Raw genomic sequence first — 12,187 nt, 5'->3', positions numbered from 1 at the left:
AGGCCTCAGCAAGTATTTGGAAAGCGTTATGCACCCGGTGCTGTGATCTACGGCCCGAAGTAGCCTAAAGTGGGAGTGACGGGTCAGTGAAATGCGCTCATGGGTCCGTTTAGCTGATTCGGTACAGGTGGGCTTGAAGACCTTGTTTCAGGTCCTGCCCATCTTTCTCCTCTTGCTTCAGCTGCAAGCTCCTTAATAGGCAGCCTGAACCACTCCAGGTTAGCGGCCTCCCTGGTGGCGCAGGGGCGTAAGGCTCAGTGCAGTCAATGCACGGGCCTAGAATTCGTGCACCGGCCGGGGAGCCTAGCGCAGGTATTAGGTGCAGCAGCCCTGTAGTGTATCCGCTGCCGCGCGTGCGCGTGTGCATGTGCATTGGCGGGGGGGGGGGGGGGAGAGGGGGTGGTCGTCGTCAATATGAAACTGAAACAAAAGGTTTATTGCTCACTAATCCCGAGTCTCATTTCCAGAGACTCTATTCTGACACATCAGTGGGAAGTGTGGTCAACTCATCATCTCTGATGCGCTCCCAAATTCTTCTGGTCTTGTCACATGACCAGATCTGAGCAGTCGGGAGCTTCCTGTGCAGTGTGAATGAGGATTTGGACTCCAGTAGAAACTAAGGGGGGGGGGAGGAGAGGGGAGTGTAAATGTTCACAGTTCTGCCTAGATCTTCAGGCCAAAATGTCTCAAGACACTGAAAAGGGAGAGGGGGGTTTTAGACATTTTTCAAACTCTGAAGTGGTCATGTTTTTCTGAGCTAAACACGGGACCCAGAGCTCGCTCCGAGCATCGTAGGTGCGTAGGTGCTCAGGTGCTCGTGCCCTGCGGGGAAGCCACTCCCGAGGCCCTGTGAGCTGCCTCGGTTTTTTAAGAAGCCTGAGCTGGGATCAGCCTCCAACCTTCTGCCCAGCCTCACCCTGTCCAAACCAGGTACACGTGGGATTCACCAGCTCTGCTCTGAAAACCCTCAGCATGTCCCCAGAATGAGAGCAATGCTTTTTCATGTCCTTCCATGGCCTGACCCTCCACCACCTCTGGGCCTCTTTGCCTGAAATGCTGCCTCAGTCCCCACCACTCTGTACATAATACCTACCCATCCTTCAAGGCCCAGGTACCCTTCCCTCCATGCCAGGTCCTGATCCATCCCCAAAGACACATACTTCTCCCCTGCATCCCAAGCACCTCATCTGTGCTGCTCATGGGTACTTAGCGCTCTCCCTTCCAAGTCCTGTCTGTACACTGCCGGTCTATGAGATCTGAGGGCGCAGGAGCGGAGCCTTCTGCATCCCTTCATCCCCAAGAGCACCTCGCACAGACAGTGCCCTACATCTTTGTGTTTATGGAATGAAGGAAGCAGGCACACGCCTGAGTATCCATGCACATCGGGCAACAAGCAGGTGCTCATGGTCAAAGGAATTCCTGCCAGGTTCTGCTCCCTGGGGGTCCTGGGAGGGCGCATTAAGATAGTAAGGCACAGAGAAACCTACGCAAAGCACCTCCAGGTTGGCGATGCAAACACCGAGGAGGAGGAGGAGGAGAAAAAGCGACAGGAGAAATGTCTCCAGCATCCCAGGCATGCCCTGGGGGATGCGCGGGACCTCAGGGCAGGGTGGGGATGGCTTTACCTGGGGGGATCTTGCAGACGGTAGCGGGGTGCCAGCCATAGCGCTGGTTGCAGTTGGGGGACTGGACGAAGATGGCGCTGTCGCTGAGGCACTCCGCGAAGACCTCCCCACCGATGTAGTAGAGCCGCACGCCTCGCCCTACGGAGATGAGTGTCAGACTGGACCAGGGTGCCTTGACCCCACACAGGCCACGTGGCCACGATGCCTAGGAAGGGGCAGAGCTGCTCCAAGTGACTGGCTCTTTGCCAGCCGCACCGGGCAGACAGGCCCCAAGCTTAAACCCACACACGAAATGATGGGTGTTGCTGGGATGGTAGAAATCTGGGGAGGCAGAGGACAGGAGGAGAGCACGAGATAAGCTTCTGTGACAGCCTCTGCCACTGACTGGCCAAGGGCCCGGGTCAAGTTACTCATTTCCCAGGGCCTGGGTTTGTAAACCGGGGTGGCCACGCCCACCTGAGGGGAGTGGCGAGTCAGCTGCTGCTCTAGGCCCCTCCCACTCCACCACGCAGGAATTCATTCAGGAAACCCGCAGGGACAGCTCAGTGCCACCCCCCCAGACCTTTACGTTCTGTAGCTTGTATCATTTACATTCCCTTCACCTCGTAAATCTACTCCAGATGGACAGAAATCATTTTTAAGTTGGCTCTGCAATTCAGCAGTTTTGTAAACACTCCGGCCGTGAGCTCTCTCTTGCCCAGGGGATGTTCCCCTTTCCTGCCCGGAAAAGTCTGCCCCTGGTCCTGCTCCTGGGGTAGCTGCCCAGAGGCCCGGAAAACAGCCAGATTTTACAGGCACGAGTCAGGTGGGATGGAAACCAGGTGACCATCTGAGCTCTGCGGGCCAGCGGGGACCAGCTGCTGCCTCCCCCCACTGTCTGCTTGCCGCGGGGCTGGGGTCTGGCAGAGGGGCCGCACCGTCAGTCACGAGCTGGAGGCAGAGGGGAAGATGCAGACCAAAGGGACTAACCCATTTGTCTTGCTTGAGAGGACAAGCAGACACTGTATGTGCCACCTAGAATCAGTCGCTTACACCAGAGCCGGTCTGGGAAGGACACGGGCTCAGTGCAGGGGCCGTTAAGTCACCGACTAACAGTGGCGGCAGGGCTCACCCCTCCGGACAGCAGGTTATTCCCTGGAGAATGAGCACACCAGCCTTGACTCCTAGCTTCCAGGTTTCTCTTTACTATAAAATCCTCGAATCACCTGTGAACAGCCAAGATAAAGCGCAGACAAGAGCAGGGGCGCTCAGGTTCCCCTGGGGTCAGACCCGCTGCTCTCCCCAGCGCCCGAGTTCACCAGGAGCTCCTTACAGCCCTGGGGCTCCAGGATGATGTGGGGTCACAGCCCTTCCAAGGCACCCTGCGCTGCAAGGTTGTGACTATCCCTAGCAGGACAATGTGAGCCAAAGCAAGTGACACATGCCACGGTTTCCTCTCCTCTCAACCAACAAAGCGTTTGGTTGCTACATTCTGGGAGCAGGACATTAGCAAGTGGTGCTCCCACAGCGGGCAGCGCGCATCTTCCTGAGTCTTTCCTAGAATCGTGAAATTAACGAATAAAAGATCACTCAAGGCTGACTCCCTGCTTACCCTCCGATCTGTACTCAGAGCATATTGTTACTAGGATTGCTCGTGTGGCTTTCCTCACAGATTGCCCTTTCTCGTGCAGTATTCGCCTCTGTGGCTCTCCAGTGTTGAGATGATCCGTGGCACTGAATGAGAATGGCCGAGCAACACAAACTCTACCATCTGCCCCTGACCCCTGAGCAAGGAGTACAGAATTTGGGGTGAGGATGAGGTGTGAGTCCTCTCCCCAGTTCTCAGCAGGAGGTGCCACATGGGGGTGGGGTCGGGGTGGGGGGGGGATGCAGAGGCTGCCCGGGTGGGTGGGGTAGGTCCCTCACCTATGTGCCTCCTGGTGAGCTCCACGGCAGCATTCCTGTTGACGTTTGAGAGCAGCCCCAGGCAGAAGCGCTCCGAGTTGGAGGGGTCGGTGAAGCCATCCACCGTCATGGAGGGCTGCGAGGCATGGAACGTCTCCCCGACGCGCTGGTTCAGCTCGTAGTAGGAGATGGAGCACCAGAAGGCCGGCTCGCAGTAGGTGACAGGCTGCAGGTCTGAAGAGACAGGCCAGGGTCAGTGGAATATATATGATGGGATCCCCTGGATGCTCTGGGAGACTCCCCACCTTTCAGAGGGTATTACTAATCCTGCTGCCCTCACAGCTTTTAGTGTATAAAACATGTCGGATCCAAGAGGGCAAAAGGCTTAGGTGAGTGCAGAAGCATTCCACCTGCCCCTGCCACATGGGTGTGAAGAACCATGGGTTTCACTTGGTTTTAGCCCAGAAAAGCCCCGCCTGGCCTGGGATTGAAGCTGCCTTTAATGAGTGCGGGGCCAAACCAGGAGCAGGCAGCCCCTGGGCAAAGCTGCTGGATGCCCTTGCTGTGGTGGGGCTGCACCACCGCGGCGATCCCCTCCCTGCCTCTCTCCCAAGGCCTCCAAAGTCATCTGTGCTGATGGCTCCCCAGCCCTGGGCTCTGCTTGGTCTTTGCTAAAGCCACTGAACTGCAGCGTCCAAGCCTATTAAATGACCAGGCTGACCAGCCGAGGTTCCATGCTGTGCCCCAGGTCACAAACCCCACAGGTAGCAGGTGCTGTCTGCAGAGTGACCCAGGCCCATGTCTCTTATAACAAACTTCTCCCACAGGTATCCAGATGCCGTCCGTCTGTTGGGATGGCTGACCCAACCCCCCCCCCCCGCCCCAAAAGAAACTGAATTTGTCTTGGTTGTTAGTCTGAAGCAACCCAAAGCAAAACTGCCACTTCACTGGTTTTCTTAGAAGAGCCAGGGGACCCCTGAGATAGAGCCTGCCCCTCACACGACTGCCTGTCATCTTTCCTGTGGCTCCTCAGCCCTCCCGGTCACCTCCGGGGATTCTGAGTTCCACCCTGCTATGCGCCTGCCCTCCTGCCCCTCCCTGCGTTCTCACGGGGGCAGGACCAGCCTCCCAGCCCTCACCTGCGCCAGGGCCACAGCATTCCAACCCCCAGCGCTCCAGTCTAGCCCCTCCAGCTGCAGAGTTCTCTGCTCTGTGCGTGCCCCTAAGCTGGGAGCACCACATCCTGCTCCCCGCCTGCTGGAATTCTGCCCGTTAGCTGGAGCATCACCAAGTGTCCAGCTCATTCCCCCTCCTCCATTCGGGGCCCCCATTCTGGATCACGAACGCTGGTTATTAAGTGTATATGGAGCTGTTTGGTGACTTGGTGCATTTTTGGGGAGCTGGGGAGAGGGACAGGAAGTCATGCCAAGCCAAGTCTCAGCCCTGCTCTGAGACCCCTGCTTGCTGTCTACCAGGTAACTTAGAGGGGTAAGAAGCCACCAGGAACCCCAGCTCACCAGGCCTCTGACGGTGGATGAAGCCAGGCATGCGCATGTGGAGGGGCACACGTGCAGTGGCAGGTGAGGTGCGTGCCAAAGAGCAATGTCAGAAGCTTGGGGGGAGAGCACTGGGTGCCCCCTCAGGGCCAAATGGCCCTGATCTTCTTTTAGGGTTTAAGTTCTCTAAGGATAGGAAGTGGCCACCAGGAGATGCAGAGAGCGACCATCCTGCCCTCAACATATGTCCAGAAAGGCTCCCTGGACACCTAAATCCAGTTTCTCAATCTTGGAAATATTGGCATTTGGAGCCAGATAATTCTTTGTTCAGAGAGGGGAGGACATTCAGGAGCACCCCTGGTCTCTACCTACTAGATGCCAGTAGCACCCTCCAGCTCCCCCCCCGGCTGTGACAGCAGACAGTGTCTCTAGATGTCTTTTGGGGGCAAAACAGCCCCCAGCTGAACACCACCGCGCTAGATGTTTAGCCAGGCACAGAACGCGAGCTCTAGAACTACGTGGCCCAGCAGTGCACTCCGCTGTGTGGCTGCGAGCAAAGCCGAGGCCCGCCCCGCGGGAGTGCGCGCTCTGCGGATGGACTGAGATGAAGCAACACCGTGCAGGGCGTGCATCAAGCACCCACGAAATGGTGTTTCTAGCAATTAGAACAACTTGATTATATGAAGTCGAGAACCGCCTGGGCCTGGCCTGGCCTGCACTGTGAAGGGGCAGGGTGTCCCTTCTCGCCTCTTCCCAGGTGGTGCAAGGGAAGAAGAGGAAAAGAGGGGGCCTCAGCTCCTGAATGGGGAGCAGGGAGACAGGGCAGGAGTGCCTGCAGCCTATGCTCCCGAAGTTGGGGTGAGCCGTGTCAGCCACATCAGCTCTGGCTTACTTGATGGTTTGACATTCCAGCGAGATAAGCTGTATTCTAGACAATGTGGTCACTAAAACGTGAGCTATGTTGCTTTGGAAACCTAAAAAAAAAAGCCCAATGCAATGCAAGCATTCGAAGTGGTCAGACGACATGTCAAGCCAAGAGGTGCTGGGCAGGGCTGCTGGCCGTCACTGCCAGGGGCAGGCACTACTGACCTTGCCGTGTGACCTTCAGGACACGACTCGTCTCTGGTCTGGTGGTGACTGCAGTATACCGAAGACATCTAAAGCTGACCCCTGGGTCACTGCTGCATGCATGGGTCCGCGTGAGAGGCAGCCCCGATGTTCTTCTCAAAGTGCAGAACAGAATCCTCACCCCCAAATTACAAAGCTTTGTGCACTGCTGGGGCTCATTCCAGATAGGAGAGAACAAGCTAGGCTCCAGGGAACACTGACATAGTCCACCCATCAAAAGAAGAAAAGCTGGCAAGCTACCCATTGGGTAGCAAGATGCCAGGATCATACTCTGGCTAAGTGGGGGTTTCAAGGCATCTTAGAATCAGAGAGGGGCTTGGGGTCCACCCCCAGGAGGCCCTCCCAAGCTGATCTGAGCCCTTATCCAAACATTGTGGCAAACTCGCAGACACACTGGACAGTGTTGTGGAAAACACTGGATGCAGGAGCCTGACACGTAATTAAAATGATGCTGCCTTAGGGGAGCAGAGCGATCAGGCCAAGGCAGAGTCTGAAGGCTGCCATTTCAGACAGTGCTGCTTGGACGAGCTGAAGCAGAGCAGCAGCACTAGCCGTGCATTTACAATTCCCTGCAGACTACTGCAAGCCAGCCCTGCCTCTCACCTCCCTCTCTGCCATCACCTCAGCTGCTTCCTCTAGGTACTATAACAGAAGCTGCAGACCAAAGAATAAGGTCCCCACCTGCGGGCTCTGCTTTGAACGGCACTCAGATAGTAAAACTTCATCTATGACCTCATTTCTTTTCCACCAAAGGGCTTACCCACATCATGGTGAAGTACAAGAGAAACCTAAAGGACGCTGGCAAGGAGAAAACTTAATGGGATAATAAGAGGTTATAGTTACTGAAAGAACACTCGGTTTGGCTCTGAGCTTCCTAGCAGACAAGGCAAAAAGGGAGCATAATATGCTACCTGGTCTGGTTGAAGCGCAGACAATGCTTTCTAGTTCCACAGGGGAAAGAAAGCTGGTCCTGGCACTAAATCTTAAAAGAAATCTGGCAGGAGGCAACCTTGCCCCATATCAATCAAGACAGCCAGCCAGCCAGCCGTGCTATGTTGGGTTCCGAACAAATGCAAAAATGATTGTACATATGTTTGTTTCTTAACATGCCATTCAAAGGCTCCCCTGGGAGGACGACGCTACAGGGGTAAGGTGACTCCCCCCACTGAAGACTGGTTTGGCTTCTACAGATCCAGGACACACACTAATGGAATGGTGGACTGTGGCCCATGCCCAAGGCCTTCTCTTCGCACAGCCCAGCTGTGGGCCAGACTGCTGAGTCTGTGCTAATCTCTCTCCCTGGAGCAGAGGTGTTAGAGACGCAGGAACCTCCAGCTCCAGCCGTTCTTGGGCCCCCGCCCCCACCAGTGCAGTGTCGGCCAGACTTCTCGAGTGGCATGGGGCACTTAATTCATGACTGGCTCTCTGCCAGCCTACGCATTGGCTGGCTTCAGTTTCAAGCGCTATTCCAAGCTGGCATAGTCTTTCTGTTTTGTTTAAGGAAAAGAAAACAGAATAAAACCCAGAAGGCAACACTTGGATTAAGGGAAGCCTATTAAAAACATGTGCAAGGGATCCAAATCCGGTAAAGGAAAATGGGAGAGGCCCAAGGGGGGGGCAAATTAACGTTCTACTATAAACTGAAAGCAAGGGGCGGGCAAAAGCCAGGAACACTGATGCTGCAAGGCTAAAGGTCAAAACTGAAAAGGACTGGCTTCCTTTGGGCCCTCCTCCCTGGGGAGGGCAGGTAGTTCCCGCTCATTCCAGCCCGCCTGCACCCACACACCGCTGCAGCCCAGTCCCTGCTCTGCCTGGGCCACCGCCCTGCTCACCTGTGCACTCGACCTTAAGGCCCAGCTCACGTGGCTGTGGAGCACTCTCTCACTGCTCCATGCGGTGTCACCCCCGTACTCAAGGCCCCTGCACTAATGGGTAGTGCCTAGGGTCCGGGCCAGCTGTGTCCCAACATCTGGGGCACTAATTCCAGCCTAAAAATCAGAGCAACAAGCCAGGAGGTACAAGAAAGCACCCTAGGGCCTCAGCCTCAGGCCAGTTTACTGCGAGCAAGAATGGTGGCCACTTCTAACAGCAGACCCCGGGGGGTGTGAGGCACCGGGGCAGACAGCTGATTTCCTGTCATTAGGATGCCTGCCTGCGATTTTCCAGGCTTGTTGAAGATGAGAGTTTGTCAAGTTTTTAAAGAGCCTGGTGCAGTCTCCTGAGGACACCTGGAACCTGGGCCCCATCCTCTCTGGGGCACGGCCTTCCCGGCCGGCCCTGTCCCTCTTGCCTGGCAGGAGAGGAAGGCTCCCTCCACAGAGGTGGCGCGCTGGGAAACGGGCTTCCGTGAACCCCAGGGGCACTCCCTGTCACCTGGTCTCCCTTAGCCAAGGCTGCTCCCTACGGGCGCACCGCATGGCTTACTCAGCACGGGCTCCAGCCCTTATCTTTGCCTCTCTCCACCTTCTGCCTCCTTTAACCCCAATCCTGGCTTCCGTGCTTAGGAAATTCCAGGTGACTCAGCCAGCACCATGTGTCATAACAGGAACATCACCTGCTCCCTTCTCTGCAAAACAAGGCCCCGGGGTTGCCCGAGAGCCAGCCCCTGGCAAGAAGCTGGGCCCAGGCTCAGTCACTCTTGGGGCTCCTCCTCAGGTACCAGAAGTGGCTTCACTGCGGCAGGAGGGGCCATCTCCTCACCGGGAGTGGGGAAGAAGTGAAGCAGGAGCTAGATGTCCTAAGCTCTGTTTCCGCCTGGGGAAGCATTCCTTCACAAGAAGTGTCTCCACGGCCTGAGACTGCCTATCTTTCTCCTGTGAGGGCTCGCCGTGTGCCAGCCGCCGCCGCCCCTGGGGCCCCGCCCTCTGCCTGCATCGCCCGCTGCTCAGCGACCTCACCCCCACCGCTCCCCACAGCTGCTCTCCGAAGGATGTTCCTCAACTCCTCATGTCAAGCCCCGGGTCTCCCCGACCACTCACCGTGCATCCTGCCCCCTGCCCACGCCTGCCGTCCTGCACCCTCCCCTCTGGCTGCGGGCCAGCCTCTACCTGACCTCAGCCTCTTCCCAACCCTCCTGGGGGAGGCCCCGCAGTGTGGCTTCGGCCCTCTTTCCTTCCTGGGCTGGGTCTCCCTCTTTACCGAGTTTATCCGCTCCCACAACTTTGGCCTGACTTTCCTGGGTGCTTCCACGGTGAGATCTAGGGGGTGACTGATGGGGATGTAAGAAGCTGTGCCCTGCAGTGCTCAGATCTGGGAGAGAAATGCTGACTCCACACGCCGCTTTTCTGCAGGTCTGTGCCGGTGCCCTGCGCCCAGGCCCAAGTACAGGACAGGCTTCCCAAGCTCATTCACCAATAAACGCCAACCCCATCTGGGAAAGGCTGCCCACCTGCTAACAGCTTCCAAATCCGCAGAGGCCCGCAGAAGGGGTGACAGGGAGGGAGAACTGTGTCAGCAGGACACTGTCTCGGGACCAATTTCAGAACCTGCCCGGCCCCCCTCCTGATTGTCCTACTTCTTCCAGGCCGCAGTGAAGCACTGGTCATCTTCCAACCCTAATCCATCCCACTGAGGTGTCCCGCCCCCATTAGAGGCCTCAACACCTTCCCAGCTAAGGCTGCCTGAGGAAACTTGCTGGGCTAGGCCTATGAATCTCCAATGCCCTCTCTAGCCCCACCAGTGCTCTAAAGTGTCAGCCTGCTTCAGTGTATCAGCATCCTAAGTGGGTTTTTGTGGTTTGGGGGGCGGGGGAGGGAGGGTGGCTACCAATAATTTCCCCTAGAATTTAAATCCCATAGTGGGCAGATGAATCTTTAAGGAGCTGTCATCAGATACCAATCCCTCCCCCCAAAAAACCCACTGACCTTTCTCTGCAGACGAGAGGGACTACTCATCAAGGCACTCAGGGCGCTTCTCCGCGCCCCCACGGTCCTCCTGACTTGCCAACCATGCCAGCTGTGCTCATGGCCAACTCTAGAAGGGCTCTTCTGGCCCCTGCAGACCACTCCTCATCTGAATGTCCATCCGACCATCTCTGCCTCATAGGAGCCCCGCTTGGCTTTCAGGGTCCAGCTCACGCAAGTCACAACTTGGGCTCTACCTCCCTGCCCACCACTCTCCTCCTCAGCAGGTGCCGATTCCTCTGGGCCTGCTCCCTGGGCACCTGCACAGTGTATGGCAGGTAGGCACCCTGTGGGAGGCCACCAGCTGCTCCAGACTGAGGATGCCCAAGCGCCCCCCGCTGCTCTGCACCACCCATCAGCACAGACCAGGAACTCAGCAAAGCTGGCTGAATGCACACAGTCCCTGGCAGTCTCGGGACACTGCTGTCCCCACTGGAATGCCATCTTGCCTCCTTCAAAGGCTCAGGGTATTGTACCTGCTTCTTGCTCTCTTCTGAAATATAGCCCTGCCTTATCTAGCCCAACAGAGCATAAGCTCCTTGATTTGCGTGGGGGTCTGGGGGACAGGATTCCTCTTTTAATCACCCCATCTGGACCAGACTGGCCACCACTGGCCAGGCAGGAAATGATGATAAAGAAGCACAGAAAGCAGGCAGGGCTCCCAACGGGGACCACACAGGACACCAGGGTCCTCAACCTGACTAAAGGCTAGCAGGTGCCCTCCTTGAGCCTGGCCTGAGTGAGGAGGGGGAGTTGTTGTAAATGACCCAGCAGGCAGGGCCCTGCTGCAGCTGGAGTACGTGGTCTGAGTTCAAAGCCAATGCTCCCGTTCACTAGTTGTGCGACCCGGGATGAGTTAGTTCCTCAGTTTCCAAATGTGTAAAACTGAAACTCACAACAGTGCCACCTTGTACACTTGGCATAAAGGCTGAGTGAACACACTCGAAGCCTGTGAACAACATTCATAAGTTCTCTCAAGAAATGTTGGCTGTCGTCACCACCATCATGCCGGGAGCACATGAGATTTTATGGATAGGGGTGAGGCTGGTGAGCTGGGAAAGGTGTGGGTGCAAGGGCTTGTCACGCAGAGAGGAAGCCGGGCCTGTCACGGTCATATCTCATCGTGAATGTGGAGCTGACTCGTCCCCCCACTCAGATCTTCCCAGCAGAGAAGGCCCCCCAACTCTGCCCGCAAGGCTCAAGCACTGTGCCCTCTTTTGAAAGAAATGCCCCCAGGGTTCCTGAGCCTTAGATTAGAGCCTGGGAAGGAGTCAAGAGGATGCTGTGCCTCAGGTTCACATTCAAGCACCAGCCTGTCCTCCCAGTTCACGCGATCCGGAGGGGAACTCACAGGAAACCACCATGGGGACAATTCCAGCCACATCCACTAGTCAGGCAGCACGTGTGTCCAGATCGCCACTGACTCTATCAACTTCAAGTGCCACCTTGGCCCTGGTGGGGTAAAGTGACTCAGAAATTAAACCTAAGTCAGCCACCCTCAAAAACTGAAAGTAAGAGTCAAGTTCACGATGAGGGCCTTTAGTTTCTCAAGTGCTGACCGAGCTTCCAGCCACCAGAGTTTGTTTTCAACAACTCAATCAGTCCTTTCACAGCAGGAATTTGACCTTCCCCTGCAAAAGTCCAACACGCACAGGGCTATTTTACAATGGTGAAAGGGATCCCCCAGTCTCGTGTCCCATGCCCACTGGCCAGCCACTACCACGGGGTTCCCGTCATCCTTCCAACGTTGCGAAGGATGACTTTCTTCACCGGGTGCCACCACCCAAGGGCCGGAAACAGACGGGAACCAAAGCCAGGCCAATCCACTCTGCCTCCCCAAGAACGGACATTAACTATTTCTTCCTTGAGCGACAGGGTGAGTCCCAGCGAGAAAGGCCAAAACATAAGCTAACGCCTGTTGTTTGAAAACCACCAGACCAGGACATCAAAAAGTCCCTTCAATAAAAGCAGGGCGAGTATTCCATTTGTTTTGAGCCCTTCGGCGGCCCCACGCTGGAGCTGAAGGACACGCCTGGGGCAGGAAAGCAAATCTTGGAAAAACAAACCCAGAAGTGCAACCACCATGGGGAGGCCACGTTGCTGATGGCCCAACTGCTCTAAGACATTCTCAGATAATGTAGGGTGATCACCG

At 56.3% G+C, this 12,187-nt stretch overlaps 1 protein-coding gene across 3 annotated transcripts in view; it reads right to left on the bottom strand.

The window, feature by feature from the left end:
* Positions 1–12,187, bottom strand: part of SMAD3 (SMAD family member 3) — a gene marked incomplete at both ends in the record, with an annotated part of 110,311 nt that overhangs the window by 4,106 nt on the left and 94,018 nt on the right. For 2 of the 3 annotated variants that reach the window (XM_084241232.1, XM_084241233.1), the window contains 2 exons: positions 1,626–1,763; positions 3,531–3,743. In XM_084241232.1, coding sequence (XP_084097358.1) covers positions 1,626–1,763; positions 3,531–3,743 — 351 coding nt within the window. The remainder of the gene's footprint in view (positions 1–1,625; positions 1,764–3,530; positions 3,744–12,187) is intronic. The other variant, XM_084241234.1, reaches the window with a different exon arrangement.

The sequence above is a fragment of the Talpa europaea genome (genome assembly GCF_964194135.1).
Source record: "Talpa europaea genome assembly, chromosome: 8".
NCBI classification, from domain to species: domain Eukaryota; kingdom Metazoa; phylum Chordata; class Mammalia; order Eulipotyphla; family Talpidae; genus Talpa; species Talpa europaea.
The sequence above is the reverse complement of the archived record's forward strand: the minus strand, read 5'-3'. Positions and strand labels throughout refer to the sequence as shown.